This window comes from Diabrotica undecimpunctata, chromosome 9 (genome assembly GCF_040954645.1).
Source record: "Diabrotica undecimpunctata isolate CICGRU chromosome 9, icDiaUnde3, whole genome shotgun sequence".
Classification (NCBI taxonomy): Eukaryota; Metazoa; Arthropoda; class Insecta; order Coleoptera; family Chrysomelidae; genus Diabrotica; species Diabrotica undecimpunctata.
This window is the reverse complement of record NC_092811.1, coordinates 134231340-134252485: the sequence shown is the minus strand read 5'-3', so window position 1 is coordinate 134252485 and position 21146 is coordinate 134231340. Positions and strand designations below refer to the sequence as shown.

General features: G+C 34.3%; 2 protein-coding genes across 4 annotated transcripts in view; both read left to right on the top strand.

The window, feature by feature from the left end:
* Positions 1-720: 720 nt before the first annotated feature.
* On the top strand, positions 721-18941 carry stnA (stoned A). Of its 2 annotated transcripts, none has more exons than XM_072545382.1 (6): positions 721-837; positions 11492-11876; positions 15311-15688; positions 15767-16091; positions 16799-16968; positions 17974-18941. In XM_072545382.1, exons 2-6 carry the CDS (start codon positions 11519-11521, stop codon positions 18939-18941), a joined length of 2199 nt encoding a protein of 732 aa, XP_072401483.1. In that variant the 5' UTR covers positions 721-837; positions 11492-11518. The 2 variants fall into 2 exon arrangements, with proteins under 2 accessions (XP_072401483.1, XP_072401484.1); XM_072545383.1 differs by lacking the exon at positions 721-837 and adding an exon at positions 1406-1564.
* Positions 18931-21146, top strand: part of stnB (stoned B) — a 29388-nt gene continuing 27172 nt past the window's right edge. For both annotated transcript variants that reach the window (XM_072545381.1, XM_072545380.1), the window contains exon 1: positions 18931-21143. In XM_072545381.1, the coding sequence (XP_072401482.1) occupies positions 18931-21143 (2213 nt within the window). The remainder of the gene's footprint in view (positions 21144-21146) is intronic.

Sequence of the window (21146 nt, the reverse complement as noted above, 5' to 3'; positions counted from 1 at the left end):
GTGTAGAGAAGACGATACAACTTAGAACTTTATAGAATATACCAGGAATCAGATATCGTAGGAGGATAGGACGTCTGAGGTGGATAGAGTATGTAATGTGGATGGAACAAAATGACCCAACTAGAAAAACGCTTCTTGATAGACCCATTGCTTAGAGAAGAAGAGGAAGACCCAGAACAAGGTTCCTTTATAACATCGATGAAGACATGAGAAATATGAGAATACGTGCTTGGTGAAGAAAGGCGATGGATAGGGACGACTGGAGAGTAATTCTTGAGAAGGCTAGGGACTCACGTAGAGTTGTAAAGCCAGAATGATGATGATGATGATTAGTTCGTGTTTCGCTTTGATTTTTGCTATGATTCTTTCTGGATTTGTTTTTTTGGAGCCGCATGTTCAAAAATAAAAGTATCCATTATAATTGCCAACCTCCGTAGGGAGACAGCAGTCTAAGAAGAAGTTATCCCTATATATAAAACTGTCCTAGCAATCCAACTGAAAAGTATCGATAAAAATAATAAAATGTTTTTTTCACAATTTGCGGTTCATTCTCACATATATTTCGAGATCTAGAACAAACGTTTTTTACATGGTGTGATACAAATATCTTTGAACTTTAAAAATAATCACAATGGAAATTTATCCAGTCAAAGTAAATCTCAAGTTAAAAAATTAGGACGAAGGTGTATTGCGCACAATCGATAATGTAGACGTTCGTACCCGACAAGGCCCTTATAACTAGACGTGAGCGATTTTTTCGTAAAGAATCTAACAAAAAATTATATAAATCTGCAGTGCCAGTGTTTGAGTATCTAAAACGGGTATGGGACCTTTAAAGTAAGTACATTTTCAATACATGATACATATATTTCAAGATGATTTGCCTTACTGACGATTTTTTCGTAATTTCCTAAAAAATATTTGTGTAGATATCACACTAGCTTTTGTTAAAAGCAACTATCATTGTATTGTTAACAATTTTATTTATAAATAACTTATAAATCATAGAAAAAGCACTAAAAGAAGTATATATTTTTTTAAAAATAGTCAGGAAATTCTGACGCTGGAATAAAAGTTTGTTTAATTGAAAATCATCGTAAAAATAATTGTTTAATACTCATTTTCTACTTATATATTCAGTCTAATAAATACAAGAACCAATATTATTGCAAAATTATGTCATCCTCTAATAAAATGAATTATTTTTAATACAGAAAATACATTTTATATAACGTTTATTCTACTGTTTATTTAAAATCAATGCATTTACGATATTTTGTCATTTCACGCCGTGTCGATTTCCTATCGCAAAATATTACCAAATCTAAATATTTCTTCGGCCATGTTATCCGGCTGTTATCACGAAAATCAATACAATTTCGGGGTCTTTCGGCGCCGGGACGTCTAGTTCAACGCCGTCGCGGTGGAGGGTTCGCCAAACAGGTTCATTTCAAAGATGTTGTGAGTGCAAGTGTCGTGGGCTCGATAATGGGGAAAATCGTGGGTGGCTGTACTAATATACTTCTGTAAAGTTGTCTATTAATATTGTGTTGTTTTTGTTGAGGTAAGCAGAATGTCGTAGATCGTTTAGGTGTAAAAATAGATGCTTGCGATAGCGAAGATCGGAAAGATATGTACGCGAAAACGAGGATGTAGATTGTAGAATGTTGTAGGCATGATAAGCGACGAGATTTTATGATTAAGTAGGTTTTTTATCAGAAAGTAATGTCCTTAAACATAAAATTTGACATTTTTATTCAAGCAGAAGGTTGTTATTTACAATAGCAATTGGATGTAGACCTTAATTTTATAGTAGTCTAAATACTAAGTCTCTTATAATCTATTTGATAAAGTTAATGGAGTCATGTCATAAATGTCGAGACTGTAGGGATTACGAGAAATAAAATATGTATAAGTTTTACATACAGTGTGTAAAAGCCAAATGGAATAAATTCATTATTTAGGTTACTGTACATATTTATAAAAAATCCCGAAACACGTCAAATTTAAATTATAACTTGACATTCTTTAACGTGAAAATGCAACCCCCACCTTCAACCCCCTTAGAATGACAGGTACAACCCCCAATTTTTAAAATAGGCTTGTGATATATCGTTTGAAAGGTCTTTTCATTCTCCATTCAAAAATGTTGTCGCTTTCAAGTTTATTAAGATTATCTAAGATAAAATAAATTAAAATCATGTGGTTACCGAAATGCGCTACAATACAATCAAAAACTAAAATGTAATGCAAAACGTAATAAAATGTAGAACACGAAAAATAACTATGAATGTTAATGAAGTAGATATTCAAAATGTTCACCGCGAACGTCTTGGAAACATCCTAATCTCAAATAAAACTGTCTTCTAACATTATTTAACATAACAGGCGTGATCGACCTAATCGCAAGCGTTATTCGTTCTTTTAAGTCATTTAAATCAGAAGGTTTAGTTTTGTACACATGGCTCTTCACATATCCCCATAAAAAGAAATCTAATAATGTAAGATCAGGTGATCGCGCTGGCCATTTAATCGATCCTCGCCTCCCTATCCACCGATTGGGAAATATTGTATCGTGGTACTGCCGGACATTAAGTTGGTAATGTGGTGGTGCTTCATTCTGCTGAAACCATATCGTATTCGCTGGAACTTGAGGGTTTCCTGGATCAGGATATAAATTTGCCAACGTTGGAATGACATCATTTTGAAGTAGTGCCAAATAATTGTTGCCATTCAAGTTGCCCTCAATGAAAAAGGGACCAATGATATTCTTTCCTACAATCCCTGCCCAAACATTAACCTTTTGAGGGTATTGAGTGTGTTCTTCTCTCATCCAGTGAGGATTTTCCATGGCCCAGTAGCGGCAATTTTGCCGATTAGCATGACCGTTAAGTGAAAAAGTACACTCATCAGAAAACATAACGTCTTCTAATTGGATAATATTGTTATCCAACATGTCCATCATTTGCTCACAAAAAAAAGTTCTCCTATCAAAATCGTCTTCCATGAGCTCCTGAGTAGGTATCATTTTATAGGGATGCAATTTATTTTCTTTTAATATGTTTACTATCGATGTATGGCTAGCATTGAATGTAGTGGATGCCTGTCTACTCGATGTATGTGGATTTTCCTGAAACTGAAGCAACACATCTAATTTGAGTTCATCACTCAGTGCATTGGCAGCTGCTTTTTTTATCTGCCTTACATGACCAAACTCGCGAAACTGCTTCTTTATTTTACTTATTGTTCCTTGGGATATAGGCGGTAAATTAGGAAATTTCTCATGAAATAGGCGAGTTACTTCTTGTTGTGTTCGGGTGTTATCTCCGTAACCAATCATTTGTAAAACTGTTATTTTATGCATTTCCGTTAATCTAACCATTTTTCAGAATTGAATTGAATGAACTTTTTACTCAAATTAAAATACTGACAACTTAAATAAAACAATTTACTAATGCGTGTTAAAATAATGTTGCCACGGAAATTTTTTAAAGTTTTTTAATGGTTACCATCTAAAAACCACATTGCTATGGTTTTTGTTCACTTTCTCATTATCAAGACCTAAACGGGAAATAAGTTTTGAGTATATTTTAGCGAATTTCGATAACCACATGATTTTAATTTAGTTTTTCCTAATTAATCTTAATAAACTTGAAAGCAACATTTTTGAATGGAGAATGAAAAGACCTTTCAAACGATATATCACAAGCCTATACTTCCTATTTTAAAAATTGGGGGTTGTACCTGTCATTCTAAGGGGGTTGAAGGTGGGGGTTGCATTTTCAGGTTAAAGAATGTCAAGTTATAATTTAAATTTGACATGTTTCGGGATTTTTTATAAATATGTACAGTAACCTAAATAATGAATTTATTCCATTTGGCTTTTACACACTGTATACAAACCAGGAAACTAACGATTTTCCCATGACACTCTTTGATAAAGGTATCTAACAATTGTTTTTAATAAATTTGGTGATAAAAATATTTAATAAACAAAATATGCAAAAGATTATTGTTTTATTATCAAATTTTATGGAAAAGTGGCCCAATTTTACTGAAAAAGCATAGAAAATCCTTTAAAATGAGGGTTTTAAAGTTCTTTTTGTTAATTTATTGCTTAATTATTGCAAATATTTTTTCAAAAGTCAATTTTTTGAAAATTATTAATACCTTTTCTAAAAATGCACAAAAAACTTAAATTTTTCGAGAGAATAAGGAATATATCACAAATATTCAGCTTTTAAAATTTCAAGAGGTTTCACTTAATAGTTATTGCAAAATTGAAATTGAGGCGGTGGCTAGAATAAGGGCCTAGGAGCCCTTCGTCCGGAGAACACATAATTGAACTCTTTATGTTGTTATTTGTCAGTCTACCAATTTTTCTACGAAATTACGGTTTTTTACGTTGATACAACACTTTTTTTAGTGAAGTGTTGGCACAGATGAGAAAGATTTGTGCCTCTAAATCAACTCTGTTTTGGTGAATTTCTGACAATATGATTGAGGTTATGTTATATTTTAAACTGTTAGTTTAAGTATATTTTAAAGCAATGGCTAGTCGTAAAGCTATTTTAGATAACGCGGTGTCAAAATGTGCCAAAAAGAAAATTGTTCAGAAAGACCATTGGAAAGAAAACGTGACAAAATCTAAGAGACAGAGTGAACAGGATTATGTGTCAAAATTTACGGGAAAAACTGTATAGAGTAAGGTATTTTCTGTTGTCTGTAAGTGTTATGTAGAAAAATGTTTTGCAAAAAAACCTTCGCAAGATCAAAAGTGTTTATTTGACTCTTTTTATGATAATGGTTCAAAAGAACAAGGCACTCTTCTAACAGGTTGTATGGAAATGGAGAGCCTCCAGAAAGGTATAGAAAGATAGAAACTTCCAAAATTTGCAGACAGTATCACTGGAAATAAAAGCTTGGTTGTGATATGCCCGTGTGCCGTTTGTTTTTTGTTGGCTTATATCAAGTAGGAGTGAAGCATGTAAGAGTATTTATCATCATTGGTCCTACAGCCCTATAAAAGAGCCTCGATCTTCCCAAGTCAGTCAGTCACGCCAGTCAGTTCTATCCATTGCCAACTGTTGCCAGTTTCCTCTGCCTATTTTTCTACCATCCTTATCTACACCATCCCTCCATCTGAGTTTTCGCCTATATCTACTTCTACTTCCCATAGGTTGTGACATAAGGATTCTTCTAGGAGGGTTGTTCTGCTGTGATCTTACCAGATGTCCTGCTTATCTTAGTCTTCCTATTTTTATAAGGGATACTACGTTTTTACCACCAAATATATGTTTATATCTGTGATATATCTCATAGTTGTGCCTCCTTCTCCAAACACCACTTTCACAGATGCCATCGAATATTCTTCTCAGGATCCTTCGTTTAAATATAAGCAGGAGGTTTTCATCTGCCTTGGAAATGGTCCATGTCTCCGACCCATATGTCAACAATGGTTGTATAAGGGTTTTGTATATGGTTATTTTTGTTTTTTGGCGTAAGTTTCTGCTTCTTATATGTCTACTCAGTCCAAAATAGCAATTGTTTGCTAGGATTATTCTTCGCTTGATTTCTTCCGTCATGACGTTCTCCTTGGCGATCAGGGAGCCTAAGTATGTGAATTTGTCAACCACTTCAAAGGTAGAGTTATCAACCGTGAATTGGTGGCCGATATTTCTGGCTCTATTATTCATTTACTTGCAGGCCCATATTTTTTGAGGCGTTTGACAAGGTGGTATACATTTCTTCTAGCTTGCGTGTTGTGAGGGCAACTAGGTCAACATCATCTGCATATGCCAAAATTTGGGATGATTTATTAAAAATGTTTCCTCTGTTGTCTATTTGAGCATCCCTGACCGCCTTTTCCAGAGCTATGTTGAAAAGGAAATATTAAGAGTGTAAGAATATTACAGAAAAAAATTGTTAAAAAAACTACACTTGATGAAAAACGTGGAAAACACGGAAACCAAAGAAAAATTTCACATGATGTTTATTCTATGGCTTTAGAATATTTAAAATCTAATCCAAATAAATCAAATCATTACACACCTGCAAAAACGAACAGATTGTACTTTGACAACCCATACCTAACGATTAAGAACATTTTTGATCAGTTTCCAAAGTTGTTTAAAGACACCACTGGGAATAATCTTACCATGAAATATAAGACCTATTTAAGTTTTTCAGAGTAACTAATTTTACGTTCAAAAAACCGAAGACATGTGATTATTGTCGTGAGTGTAAAATCAAACTAAAAATGAACCGGAATTATGAATGCCGTGTTGGTTACAATCTTCATAAAAGGACTCAAGTCATATTCCAAGCTAAAAAAATGATTACTTGAGAAAGGCAACAGATGATAGTGGCATTCTTGTCCAGAAATTTGATTACGCACAAAATCTACCGTTGCCAAAGCTCAGCATAACAAAACAGTTCTATAAAAGACTTTAATGTATGTACGTGTTCGCTATACACGTGCATAATGATATATCATCATATGTATATTCCTTCATAGAATCTCAATGTAAAAAGGAAGCAAGTAGTGTTGCTTCATTCATCTTTATATTCACAATAGATTAGAAGATTATCCTAATATCAAGCATATTATTCTTCTATCAGATGCAGCTGGAGGCCAAAATAAAAATCAGACTTTGTTACGGTTTTGTTCTTGGATATCAAAACTATACAGAGTCGAAGTGACACATATTTATCCTGTTCGTGGACTCCTATAGTCAGTGTGACTCAAATTTTTGGTTATAAGACAGGCCTTAAAAAGAGCTAAAGATGTCGTTGAACCCAAAGTCCGCCTAGAAAAAATCGTACAGTGCAGACAAACTCCTTCTCCTTTCTGTCGCAAACATGACTCATCTATAATATATGACTGGGATCCAGCACTTCATTTTTTGAATAATCCTGTGAATATAGATTGTGAATTTAAAATACAAGAGAATCGAGTGCTGAAGTATAAACCTTGTGGGACACTGGCTGCTTCTAAAACCTACTTTGAAATGTATAACCTTTTTAAATGTGCAAAATCGTTGCCACTTGACCTTACCCTTACACCTTTACAGAAACAAAAGAAATAGTTAAAAGATGGAAACAACACTTCGAAAAACTGCTAACGGATATAAACCAAGACTAAATTAACGAAAAAAAAAAATAATATATTGGAAGATAATAAAGAAAACTCAAAAAACGAGGAAGAACTAGAAGAAGCAATAAAAACGTTGAAGTATGGAAAAGTTCATGGAGTAGATAGGATAACAACAGAAATTATAAAAGGTTTTATACTACCTTGGTATTGGCGATAATATGCGGACTTAAGAAGTATGCCAATTTTTTCATGGAAGGCACGCCGATTGTAAACCTATTTCACGGTAAGCAGAATAGATCGAAAATAAAAACAATTAGGCCATGTGAGGGATGCAGCAAAGCAAGGTAGACCAAAAATGAATGAAAATATTCAACAAAAGTAGAAAATCCACACTGTACAGTGCGAGAATTATCTAGGGATTTTGGTGTTGGAAAGTCTTCAGTATCAAATGTTTTAAAAAAGGTAAAATACCATCCTTATAAAGTATGTATGTTATATTGGCTGAAGACGACTTTGATCGAAGAACTGAATACTGCAAGTAAATGATGAGCCAACCTAACAATTTCATTGATATCGTTTTATTTTCGGACGAGGTAATATTTCATTTGAACGGTCATGTTAACTGGCAAAACATCCGTTATTGGTCTGATGAAAATTCACACTGGACGCAAGTGTCCCATACGCAAAAACCACAAAAAAACGAACGTATGGGCTGGTATTGTGAGAACTATAATTATTGGTCCATATTTTTTTGATAAAAATTTAACAGAAGCATTATATATCTGGTTTTATCATGTCATTAATTCCTGATCTGATCCAGCTTTTGATCAATTTTTCTGATATTCAAATACCCACTAATTTAGACCGCATACTCCGGTTTCAACAAGATGGTGTATCGCCATATTAAACAGAACTTTATTACAGCGGTCGTTAGTAAGAAAAGGACCAGTCGAATGACCTCCTAGACCACCTGATTTGAACCCATTAGATTTATTTTTTTGGGGTTATTTAAAATCTACTCAAAGAAGGCTTTAGTTAACAGAAAGTCATATTTTGTTACCGGAGAGAAATCATTATTTCTAGAAAAAATTAGGGTACCACCATGAGCTAAACTTGGATTTTCATACCTAGCAATTGTGGTATATTTTTTAGAAGAAAAGGCTCATTGACTTCAAGCCAGTGAGGGGGAAAGCGCAACTATCGAGGGAAAGTCTAATTCCTCTAGAAACACAAATAATTCATCTGTTTCTGTCATCACTATAATAATTTGAGGTTTCTAGTCCCACAGAATACGTCATATTATTTAAAAATTTCGTTTTGGAGAAGCAAAGGAATAGCAGTTTCGGTGACTTTTCCTTGATTTTTGTAGGTGAATAATTCTTTTCTAATTGATAAAGGATCTAAAAACAGCAAGATCGGCTTCCACCTCAGTTGAACCAATTCGACAGGCATCGTTAAATTCTAGAAGGATTTTTCGTAGCTCTTCAGTCTTAGCGAGAAGTCTTCGAAAGCCAAAAAGATCGTGTTGGTAAATCATTCGTATCATACTGAAGTAGGTTGGTCATGTAGAAAAGCAAAATGTAGCTTAATGGCTTTTAAGATATCCGGTTCCCTTAATCTTGCTAGAAGATATCGACTGTTCGAGTTATTGGTTAATCTACCCCTTGATGGGGCCAAAGGATCCAGATTTATCGTTAGTTCCAAAGTATCTTTCTTAATGAAATTAATATGGGAATGGAATGGACTCTTAGATTTGCAAATTTTGATGGTCTGCTTGTCTGTGAGTATTTTTGTGTTTTCTTCTTCATTTTTGTTGTTGCTTGAAATGGTAATTGGATTTTCCAAGCTATCGGGGCTTCTGATATTCTTCAGACTCATATTTGACTCAAATGAAGGCGTTGGTTTGGAATATTAAGATTCTATAGATCATTTTATTTTTACACCAGGTGGCCAAATTTTCTTATTAAATAAGTCATTTTAGGTTTTAGATTTTATTCCTATTTTGAATGAAGATGAACTCGCTGCTTCGGTATCTTAAAGAGGAGCATAACACCTAATATATTTCTTGATACCTAGCTTCTCTATAATAAAGTTAACCACTTGTATAGAGGTGTAAATTGATGTTAAGTTGCTAATATCTACATAATGATATTTATCTTCTGTAAGTTTTTACTTTTGCTCTGGTTCTTCATTTTGGGTACCTGATCTTCATTTTGTGGTATAAAATGTATTTTTCTTCAATACTAATTGTTTTGTTTGTATAGTAGATAATCTGTTGGTAAGATTACTAATTAATTTGATTAGATATTTCACTGATGTTTGAAGAGAGCATTTTTAACCCCATCTTAATCTCAGTTGGATTTGAGTCTTTTGGACTTGAACCTTGAATGTCATCGGAACAGCCAATAAAACTGACTACATATTAAAAAGCCGTGTTCCATCTGCCTTGTAGGTTTTAGAGCATTGTCAGGATTTAGCAGGTTATTTATTTTAAGGATCTCGTCAAATTTTTTGTAAGATAGTTTAATTTTCTTTAATTTTTTGGTAATAAATTGTATGTCTCAATGAAAACAGGCAAATTATCTGACTCTATCATGGGTATCATACCAAGTTTCGTCTTAAGAGTAAATTCGCCTACTTTCTTGAATTTTGTAAATTGTTTTAGGTATATACGAGTATTACTTCTGTTGATCATTAAGTTGTAGCACTGCGTACTACAATGATATATGCAAGGCCAGAATCGCTCGTTGTCGAAGCGTGTTGGGCGGGATTTTTATAAACATATAGAAACTATATCGTATCTTAAATCCAAGCACAATTAGATAATAGGAAATTATAATTTATTATTGGACGCCACCCCTGGTTTATCCTCGAAGGGGACGAGCAAAAAAATTAAGATTTATCGAAGGTTTACAAGAAAACTATACTTTATTATTTCTTAGTAATGAACAAAAAGAAAACATTAAAAGTTATGTCATCCCAAAAGGATACCAAAATACCATTTCATGTTTACATTACCATAAACAAAAAAGCTTTGTAACGTATTAAATTAAGAATTAGGTATAAAGTAAATGAATATATATATTAACCCCAAATTTCGAAATTTGTTTACATTGAAAATAATATAGTTATTTATCAACTAGGAATAATAGAGAAATTAAACCTTTAAATAAAATTAAAACACTTCACTATATTTTCATTCTTTGAGTTCATAATAATTTCTCGTTTTATTGATAGAAGATATAATAAACATTGGTACAACCTGAATCTGCTCCGTGTCTTTTCTTATTTAATCAGTCAACCAAATGAAACCATTGATTCGGCTCCATCCTATATCAATCCACCACCATCCTAGATAAGAGGGGTTAGGTATTCCATAAAAAGATACCGCTACTGGGCCAGGATCTGGAATAACTCCATACCAGTATTATCTTAAGACATGTATTAGAAATATATCAGCATTATAGCCTCTCCAATAAGGGTCTAAAAATAAATATCTATCTGAAATATGGACAAGAAAAGGATTTCTTAACTCACCTCTAAATGAGACCCACGGCGGAAACACGTCTTAACGGTTGGAAGTTCTTAAGAGAAAAGAGGGAGACGCTATTCTTGCGCTCTTTAAATTTGGGCGTGAGGGACAAGTTGATGGATGGGCTCATCTACCGGATATATTTGGGAATTACAGAAGAATCCTTGAGTCGGCTACAGGTACTTGACAGATAGATGGGGTTAGTAGTTTTATTTAAAAAGAATAATCGAAATTTATAATGATTTTCTTTTAAATCTTTTGAAACAGTTACAAAGTGTGTCGTGTCCTCGCAGTTTGTCACTGGTTAACACTTAATTTCTAACCAATGACCAGCTGTGATGACATAACACACCTACAGATTATGTGTCTGAAACTGTTTGCGTTTAGTTTATCTTAAAATTGAATGAAGTATACTAATTGTTATCGTACGCAATATTTTTGACCAAGTTACTCCAGAGACGCCATATCACTATTCAAAGTAATTAAGTTTCAGCCAACAACACTCTACACTCTACTAACGAACTGCTTCCCAACTAAACCGCTTCGCACAAGCATCGCGTCGGTTGTAACAGAGAAGGTATCAAATCGTTGCATTTAAAGTATTTTACAATATATGTTTCGGTGATTATACATGAACACTGATGCGTTGTAATTTTCTGTCATAAAAAATGTACTATCATGCATTTTCAAATGAAAGTATAAGTAAGTTGAAAATTCTTAAATTTAGAAGCTCAAACATAAATAATAGAAGATAACAATTAAAATATAAAATAGTAGACTAGTCTATTTAAAAAATTTCAATACCTCAGTAGTTTTAGTACGAAATACAGTTGCTAAATCTAAAAACTGGTTTTCTTTTACAGGTGTCTCAATGACAGTAGATGTAGATAATGCACAAAATAACCAAGGGATTAAAAAAGAAGAAAAAAGGGAAAAAATCTAAAAAAGGGGAAGAGGAACTATTCAAACCAGAAGAATTAGAAAACTACCGCAAGGAACACCAAGGTACTAGTGAAGAACCTGCAGCACAAAACGAAGAGTGGAAAAAATTCTTAGCTCTCACTTCCGGTGTCGATGATATATTAAAAAAGACACAGGGCGACTTAGATCGTATCAAAAGTACTTCGTTTTTTCAGAGAAAACCCACTGAGAGTGAAGTAAGGAAAGTAGAAGAGGAAAAATTAGCACAAGAACAGAAAGCCGAAGAAGCTAAGAGAGAATTAGAGCCACCCACTCCGTCACAGTTAGGTAAGAGCTATAATTTGAGTATTTTAAAACTGTTTTGAGTTACTAACGTATAATGTGATGTAAAAATAAAATATAAGTACCCGAGTAGATTACCCAAATATGCTTGAACCCCACGGTAAGTGACATAATGATACTACAATATTAGTTTAACATATCTGTTGTTTGGTACAACAGCCCATTTTGAGACCTTCACCAATTTTGTCTTGCACTATTAAAATGTATGTAACAGTAACAGTTACGGATTGAAAATTAATTTGAAAAAAACTAAATTTATGGTAATCACGAAATCAAAGAACATCAGAGCTAATCTTGTAATAGACAATACAACGATTGAGCGTGTGTCCTGTATAGGTGCTTGGATCACAGACGATACTGATCAAACAAAAGAGATTAGATGTAGAATAGAAATCGCTAGATCAGTCTTTAATAGAATGCGCAAACTCTTTTGCAATCGTGATATCAATATAAAGTTACGAATACGAATGCTGCGGTGTTATGTCTTTTCTACCCTGTTGTATGGAGTAGAGGCTTGGACACTAAAACAGTTGACCACAAAAAACATCGAAGCTTTCGAGATGTGGTGGAGGTTTATCAATTTTATCGCTAAACAGATACATTTATCACACAATAAAATCATTGCTATAGAATAGAATAGAAGTCAAAAAAATAACAATAACAATTAAAATTTACTAAAATTACATAAATCTTCGGTATGTACTGTAATTTCTTAGTTATTTTTTGTTAGGAAACTCTTCCACTGAATAATATGGTCTTTCAGATAGATATTCTTTTGTCAATTTACGGAACTTAAGAAAAGAAGTTATAGATTTAAGTTGCAAAGGGAGATGGTTGTATAATTTTTTTGCGGAATAAATTATAGATTTCATTTGCCAAAGATTTGCCAAAGGTTGAATTTATGGTGGAGTATTCATGATTAGATCTTGCTGGAAAAACATGTAGGTGTTTACAAATTAAGCAAACAGTTTCTAAAATATATAAAGAGGGAAGGGTTAAAATCCCGTGATTTTTGAAGTAGCTTCTACAATGGGTTATTCTACTGAGGCCAAAAAGATACCGTATTGGTCTTTTTTTTTAATTTAAAAATAACATCAGATTGGGCAGCTGTCCTAGAACCCCAAAAAGAAAGACCATATCGAAGATGAGACTCGAACAAAGAAAAATATGTTATTTTGGAAGATGCTAAATTGATTTCCTTCGAAACAGATCTTATTGCACAGCAGGCTGAGGCTAGTTTCTTACTTAACAAATCGATGTGAAGGGACCATTTAAGGTTGCTGTCTATAAAAATACCAAGAAATTTTACAGAATCAACGATCCTGATCTGGCTGTTATTAAGAAGCAAGGGTTGAACAGCTCCTTTATAGAATAATGCTACTGTCTTATCCACGTTAAAAAAGAGAGTAAATTAGAGTCGGAAAAGGCTTTTATTTTAAGTAGATCAGAAGTTATAGTTGCATGAAGAGTTGCAATATTAAAGTTCCTCCAGGTAATACTGGAATCATCAGCAAAAAGAAAAAATTTTCTATCGATTTTTAAGTTAGTGATGTCATTTATAAAGATTAAGAAAAGTAGAGGATCCAATACTGAACCTTGTGGTACTCCACATACAACGCTTTTGTGACTATACTTAGTATCATTTGCTCTAACTAGTTATTTCCTATTTCTCAAGTTAGATTGGAACCAATTCAAAAAAATACCTCGAATTCCGTAGAAATTTAGTTTTTTTATCAAAATGTCGTGATTTATACAATCAAAAGCTTTGGCATAGTCACAAAAAACAGTGGCACTGTAAAGATTATTGCTTAGTGCTTAAGGGGAATAAATATGGCTATCTTTAGGCACTCTGGAAATATACCTTTTTCAAAGGAATCGTTAATTAGTTAGACCAGGATTTCTAACACATTTTTTGAGAGATTTAAGAAAAGTTTTATGGATAGTCCATCAGTACTACAGGAAGATTTGATTTTGATACTACTTCTTCTTCTTTATGTACCATGTCCTTTCAGAACGTTGGTTACCATCATAGCCATCTTAATTTTATTCACTGCCATCCTAAATAGCATGCTTGTATTAACACCATACCAATATTGCAAGTTCTTCAACCATGATGTTCTTCTTCGTCCTGGACTGCGTTTGCCTGCTATTTTTCCTTGCATGATATTTTGTAGCAACCTATATTTAGGACCTCTCATTACATGTCCGAAATACTCCAGCTTTCTCTGCTTGATGCTTCTTATGATCTCAGTAGTCTTGCTGAGACGTTCTAGTATTGTGGAGTTTCGAATCTTCTCCACCCAGGAAACTTTTAAAATTCTTCTATAGCACCACATTTCGAAAGCCTCAAGGCCTCTGTTTAGGTCTCTGTTACATAACACCTTGGACATCCTTCTAAAAGCCGCTCTAGCCTGCTCTATCCTAGATCTAATTTCGCCGTGACTTTCTGCGTTACAATTTAATTGCTGTCCAAGGTAAACGATTTTATCAACTTGCTCAAGTTTGGTATTATTTACATATATAGACGGTTTTATATGCTATTGTTTACTTATTACAAGTATTTTGGTTTTCCGTATGTTCAGATCCAGACCTGCCTCCCTACAACTCTCAACGGCACTATTAAGTAGTGTTTGCAGATCTTCTTGACTAGAAGCTAGGAGTACTGTATCGTCTGCATATCGCAAATTATTGATGGCTTCACCATTCACAAGTATTCCTTCTTGATACTACTGATTGTTTAAATTAGTTCAGATTTATCAACTGGTCTTATAAAGAATAAATTCGAGACCTTTTTGGAATTGGGGAGATAGGAAATAGGATCTTGTTGTGACAAAATAGTTGATGTTGTATTTTTACTCACATTAACGAAGTATTCATTTAGATTTTTAGTGTTAGGAAGAGAAAATGATTGAGCTGTGTTAGTTTTATTTCTAAGATCGTTTGTTATGAACCAAATTTCTTTTGCAACATTTTTAGACCTTTCCAGATGATTCTGATAGTACATTTTTTAGCTGTTTTGATAAATTTCAGATAGGTTCCTCTTTACTTGGAGATATATTCAGTGACAAAGACGTTGGTAGTAAATTTCTTGATGTAGAGTATATGCGGATATACTATATTCTGATATGCGGATACCTTTGGTAGTCCAGGGTGTACCTGGACTACCAAAGTTCAGGTTTGTGGATGTTTTGACTTAATTGTAATTAAAGGAAATGCCTTTCGGTTTGCCGAGGCAACAGAATAGTAGTTTCGGTGACTTTCCCTTTATTTTTGCAGTTGAATAATTCTTTGCTATCTTGCTTCTATGCTAATAAAATTTTAATAACATAATCTATAATTGTGTAATGCCTACCTTTAAAGTAAGAAAATATCATCTTTAAAAGAATTCCAAGACTCCTAAAAAAGTACTTTTATTTCAGGTATCGTCGAAGTCTCCGAATCAGAATCCGAAGAAGACGAAGATGATAACATATTCGACACGACATACATTGAGGCTCTAGAAGCTGCCGACCTAAAGCTAGCATACATTCCGGAGTCACCAACTCTTCCAAACGACGGTGACGATCCCTTCGACACATCAGCAGCTGAGAAAGCAATTCTAGGACCAGAATTTGAGAGGAAAGGCAAGAAACTCGTTCCGCTTGGAGCTGCTGTTGAAGTTTTAACAGGACGTGTGCAATTGCCGACTTGTGCCACCAAAAGACCAACTCCAAATAAGAGGCAAATTCTCAAAGAAAAGGATTTGCTGTTACAAAGCTTTGACGAAAGTATTCCAGTATCTGCAGTTGTTACTGATGGTGAGTACGACACAAATAGTAACTTTAATCACATAAACAAATATACTTACCAAAAATAATCTTAAACAAACATTCTAGAACCTCAAGAAGTTCAAAAAACTCTTCTAGACGATGACTTTATTCCATTGCCAGAGGAGCCGATTGATTTGAACAATCCAATACCTTTTCCTCAGGCTGTAGCTACAGTTAATGTTGCAGATACTCAAATCAAACAAGAGATCGACAATAAGAAGGATATTATCTCTGAATTTGATGTTATCTCGAAGCTAGACGACGAAGACGACCTAGAATTTGAAGCATTAGCTGCTGAAAGTTTATCCAGGCCAATTGTAGCAAATCAGAGTTTTCCAGTAGATACCGGATCAGTCGTTCCTCAAAATATCAAGTGGGGTGCATTTGGAGAGTAAGTTCTAAGGTTTATATTATCATAAAACTAATTTAATACCTACCCTTTTGTTAAGACAATCAGAGAGTTTTTCAATCTCAGCTGCTCTTGATTTGAATATTGTGTCAGGGAATAAGAGATAATTATAATGACTTCTATTTAAATGATATTAGGCTAGATTTAGTCTATCTCTAGAGTTGATTTTCAGCACTTCTGTTAGTTTGGTATATGTAAGATTATTGACAATTGACATATATAGTTGCATAAACTCGGTGTTGTTTGATTGAAATTACATTTTTTTAACAGATTAGACAAAGAAAAGTTTCTGGTATGGAGTAAATATGATATTATTCCGTTTAATTTGAAAATTTTATCGATTTTTCTACGTAATACTTTTGATATAAAGAAAAAGCTTTTATACTTGTTATGTTATGTTATGTTATGTTACAAAAGTCACCAAAAGGCTTCAAATGTAATCGTCGTCCTCCTCATTCCTTAAGCCCCTGTTAGGTCGTTGTGACATTAATATTATTAGCTTGCTGTCATTGGCTGCGATCCTGTACCGATCATGTAGGGATTTTGCCACCAGAGCTTTCAATTGTTCTGTCCATCTTGCTCTTCGACCTTCTACCTTTCAAACGTTATAGTGCTCATTATAACACTTTACTGGTCTATTAATTTTGTCTTTAAAATTTTCAAAGATTTAATTGTTTTATACATTTTAGTGAAATAAAAGAAGAAGACGAAGAAGTTCTTGCAGACGATCCCTTCGACACAACTTTTGCTGATAGAGTTGTACCAGATTTTAACAGGGAAGACGTTACCACTGCTGTTACTTTAAAAACTAGCTCAACAAATGGAAAGGACTTTGCAGACCCTAAGTCTAGAGTTCCAGGTAAATTCAACAACAAATAAGTCACTTTTGGAGAATTGCTGAGCTTTTGCGTAAAATCGTCTTATGAAATCGATCTACGCACAAAAACGTGCGTAATTCTAGTTTAGCAATTCACTTGTTGGGAAAGCTTGAGTTTTCTATTATATTTTTTATCGATCACTAAGTTCGCACTTAAAAATGGCTACAAAAGTGTCAACTCACTTCTATCATTTTCATTTAAACTTCTTATCAAGAATATACAATTATTTATACCTATATATTTTTCATTTTAGAACCCTATAGATACTGCTATTATTTAATCAATAAAACCAATATCTCCTGATAAAGAAAAAGTTAAAAAAATTGAAGAATAAAAGGTAGAATACCAACTTTTATAATCTTTTATTAATAAATATTTATAATATATTCCCATAATATAGATCACTGTCGGTTTACTAATTCTAAAAATTCTAATCTAAAACTCTTAAAAAAGTCTTAATTATTAAAAAAATTAAAATGGTCGATTCTGCCTCAAATATTATGTTCTCGCACCAAATATACACACCAATACCAGAATTATTTGTCTCACCCGGAATAATCAACAATATTTACAAACATAAAGTTTGGTTTATTAAATCTTATTTCAAAATTACAACAATATTTTTGGCAATTTTGTAAAAAAAAATCGTATTATTAATTATATTAATATGTAATTAATATTATTAGTATTATTAATTAAACGTGACGTTTCAAGAACAGAATATGATTGAAATGTCAGATGTTGGTAGTTCAGATTTCTTTCCAAGGTGGTGTAGGTACCCTATCGGACAAACAGTGTAACTTGTCTTCCTACTGTCCTTATATAGATGATATTTATCCCCTTTAGACACATATTATGTAAAACAACACAACTGTAAAAATTGCTTAATCTAGACCTACCTATTTATGTTTGTCATTGACATAATAAATCCAAACACACAATAATTAAAAGATAATAATAAAATTTTAACTTCCTTTTTTTTTCAGAAAGTGGTTTAAACCTAATTAAACCAGAGGACCGCGATCTACTTGGAGGAAGCCACAGCGATCTCGCCAATAGCGTTTCAATATCAAAAACCGCATTTAAACCTGTAACAGAGATTAAAGTACTAGATAATGAGAGTGACGACGAGTTTGATCCAAGAGCTGACGAACAACCGCGTTCGAGAACCGTCTCCCGACCAGATGTGCTGAATATAACAGGTTCAAAGACTGTATCTTTTGATCTGCCGTCACCAGATCTAAATACTCTTAATACCGAGTCAAAAATAATAAAACCTCTGACACCGTTTTATACACGAAAAGTATCGATACCTGAAGTGCCAATTTCTGAAGATCCTTTTGACACTTCTTTTGCGTCTAACGTGACGCCAGGAAAAATCGAGCTGCGATTAATCGAAAACGAGCTATTTGATCCAAATTTAGAAAAGAAATTGAGTATAAATGATAATAATTTTAATCCAAGAGACGAAGCACAGTCTAAAGTCGACAAAGTTGTAAAGACTATAAAGGAAATCTCCAAACCGAAACCACCAAGTACCACTGAATCTATCGATATAGATCTCCTGGCAATTGACAATAATATAGCAGTAAAAGTTTTAACACCTGGTGCATCAATAGAACAGACAGAAGAACTATCTTATTGTGATCCTTTTGATACATCTATTGCGTCAAATATCCTACCAGGAAGAGTTGAGCTAAAGCTTTTGGAAAGTGAATTGATACCGTCAGTTACCAGTTCCAGTACCGTCGTAAAGAGAGACTTATTGATCCACGATGCCGACGAAGTAATAGAAAAGCCTCTATCGCCGTCTGCAGAAGTTTCTTCAACTGTAGTATTCGATACATTTGACGAAACCTACGATCCTTTCGACACCAGTTGTGCTTTGGACATACAACCTGGACGAGCTGAATTGAAAGTGCTAGAATCAGAATTCATTCACAATGGCTGCTAACCCGTTCCTCTTTAACGAGGAGCCTTACGTGTCTCCAAGCTCAGGATCCAATCCGTTTTTATTGGACGATCAAGGTGGCGACAGCATGGGATTCGCAAATGATAACCCATTTATGTCCCAAACGGCTACTACTATCTCCACAACTAATCCATTTAGCTTTGATCCAATGGAGTTGGAACCAGCTGAAGCTGAGATTCCAGTTGTGCAACAATTTTCAAATACGACACCGTTTTCTGCAGCAGAATCGATTATTACGGAATCTGTAGTAACAGCACCACCCGAAACGCCAAAAAAACCTTCAGACTTGGATTTGAAGTATTCGCTACAAGCTAATGCTAATGGCCCGCCTAGGCCGCCGCCTCCTCGACCACCTCCATCTAAAGAGACCCAGGATTTGCTTATGTCCGTGATGGGTGCAATGGATGCTACCAGTTCCTCTTTACTGGGTAAAATCCCACCTACTAGATCACCCAGTCCTGTAAATATGAGGGATTTACATTCCCCCAGTCCAACTCCAGAGCCTACTGTAAGAGATCTTTTGGACGTAAACGACAAACCTCCAGAAAATATTCAACCTCATCAGGATAATACACAATCTCACACGACGGATTTGTTTTCTTTGAACGACGATAATACCTGTGACATAAATCAAAATCCTGCTGTAGGTTTTGGTCAAGAGCACTTTATCCAGAATCAACCATTCATCCAAAATGAACCACTAATTCAAAATAAACCTCTTATACATAACGAACCACCAGTTCAAAATCCAGTCAAGCCTCCTCCTCCACGCCCATGTCCGCCAGTAAGACCGCCAAAACCTCCATTACCTGCTCCACTAATCCAAAAGAAAGAAGAACCTATTGTTCAAAATATAGAAGACATTGATATGTTTGGCGTTGAAGAACCACCAAGAAAAAAAGAAGTTACCAAAGATGATATCTTAAATTTATATAATACTCCCAAGCAAGAACCAGTAAAGGATTTGCTTTCTGATTTGATGGAAACCGAAATACCTCCTCAGTCAGACATGACCACACCTTCAACTGAAACTGAAGGCAACAAAGTGTTCTCGCCCATAAATCAGACACCGGATGCCAAAGACAATTTAACGCCAAATGAACAGAATCAAGACGACCTGCAAATGGATTTAAGTGATAGCCAAAGTAAAGGTTCTATATCTAGTTTCACTCTAAATCCTTTTGCTCCTTCAGAAGATTTAAACGGTCAAAAAGTAGATGAAATTAAGTATGAAGAAAGTCATAATGTAGAGCAAAACACAATGGAAATTAATGAAAATATTAATAATACAAACTTTTCTACAGATAACAGTGGTCTACAGGATGATATATTTGGTGTCACCGATCAACAAATCAATTCGACGCAATTTGGTGACATGAATTTTGGATTTTCTGACACTTCAGTCACTAAAGAACCAACTCACACAGAAGCAAATATTTTCGGTACACAATTACCAAATACAACTGCTACAGATTTCGGTAACACGTACACAAGTCCTGACTCCTTCGGTAAAGCAAACGATATAAACATGTTTGGTGTTACAACAGCAACTAACGAAAACGTAACAGGTGCATTTGATGCAATAAATAGTTCTGGTGTAGACATTTTCGGTGGTTCTAATACAGCTACAGATTCTTTTGGCACTGCAAACAATATTTTTGGTACTACGACTACCACGTCAGATACTTTTGGTGCAATCAATCAAAATTCAAATGCATTTGGAACAGCTAATACAACGGAAGATTCTTTTGGGTCTACAAATAATATCTTTGGTACTACCACTACAACTACAGATGGTTTTGGTACGACCAACACCAATTCTAATGCCTTTGGGTCCAGCCACGCAATTGGAGATGCTTATAGTCCGGCAAATGTAAGTGCAGATCCATTTGGTGCTACCGATAAACCAGCAAACGCATTTGGTGATAAGAGGGACGATTTTGATGACGATTTTGCTAAAAAATTCGATTCGGCCAAAGCTGACGATTCGGCGTTTGGAGGTGCTTGGGGTAACGAGTTCGTAAATACGAATGATACGTCAGTTGGATTTGGGCAAGACGATGGGTTCGATGCGTTTTTGGCGTTGCAAGAACCGCCAGTGGTTCCGCAATCTACGCCGAATAAAATCAGTAAAGCTGCTTCACAAGAATCCGATGAAGATAAAGACTTTTCAGTATTCATTAGGTA

What these genes read in the sequence shown, in the direction of transcription:
- stnA (XM_072545382.1), top strand. Translation starts at nt 11,519, where the DNA reads ATGCACAAAATAACCAAGGGATTAAAAAAGAAGAAAAAAGGGAAAAAA. An exon ending in ATCTGCAGTTGTTACTGATG is followed by an intron (nt 15,689 to 15,766) that starts GTGAGTACGACA and finishes CAAACATTCTAG; the next exon opens with AACCTCAAGAAGTTCAAAAA. An exon ending in CCCTAAGTCTAGAGTTCCAG is followed by an intron (nt 16,969 to 17,973) that starts GTAAATTCAACA and finishes TTTTTTTTTCAG; the next exon opens with AAAGTGGTTTAAACCTAATT.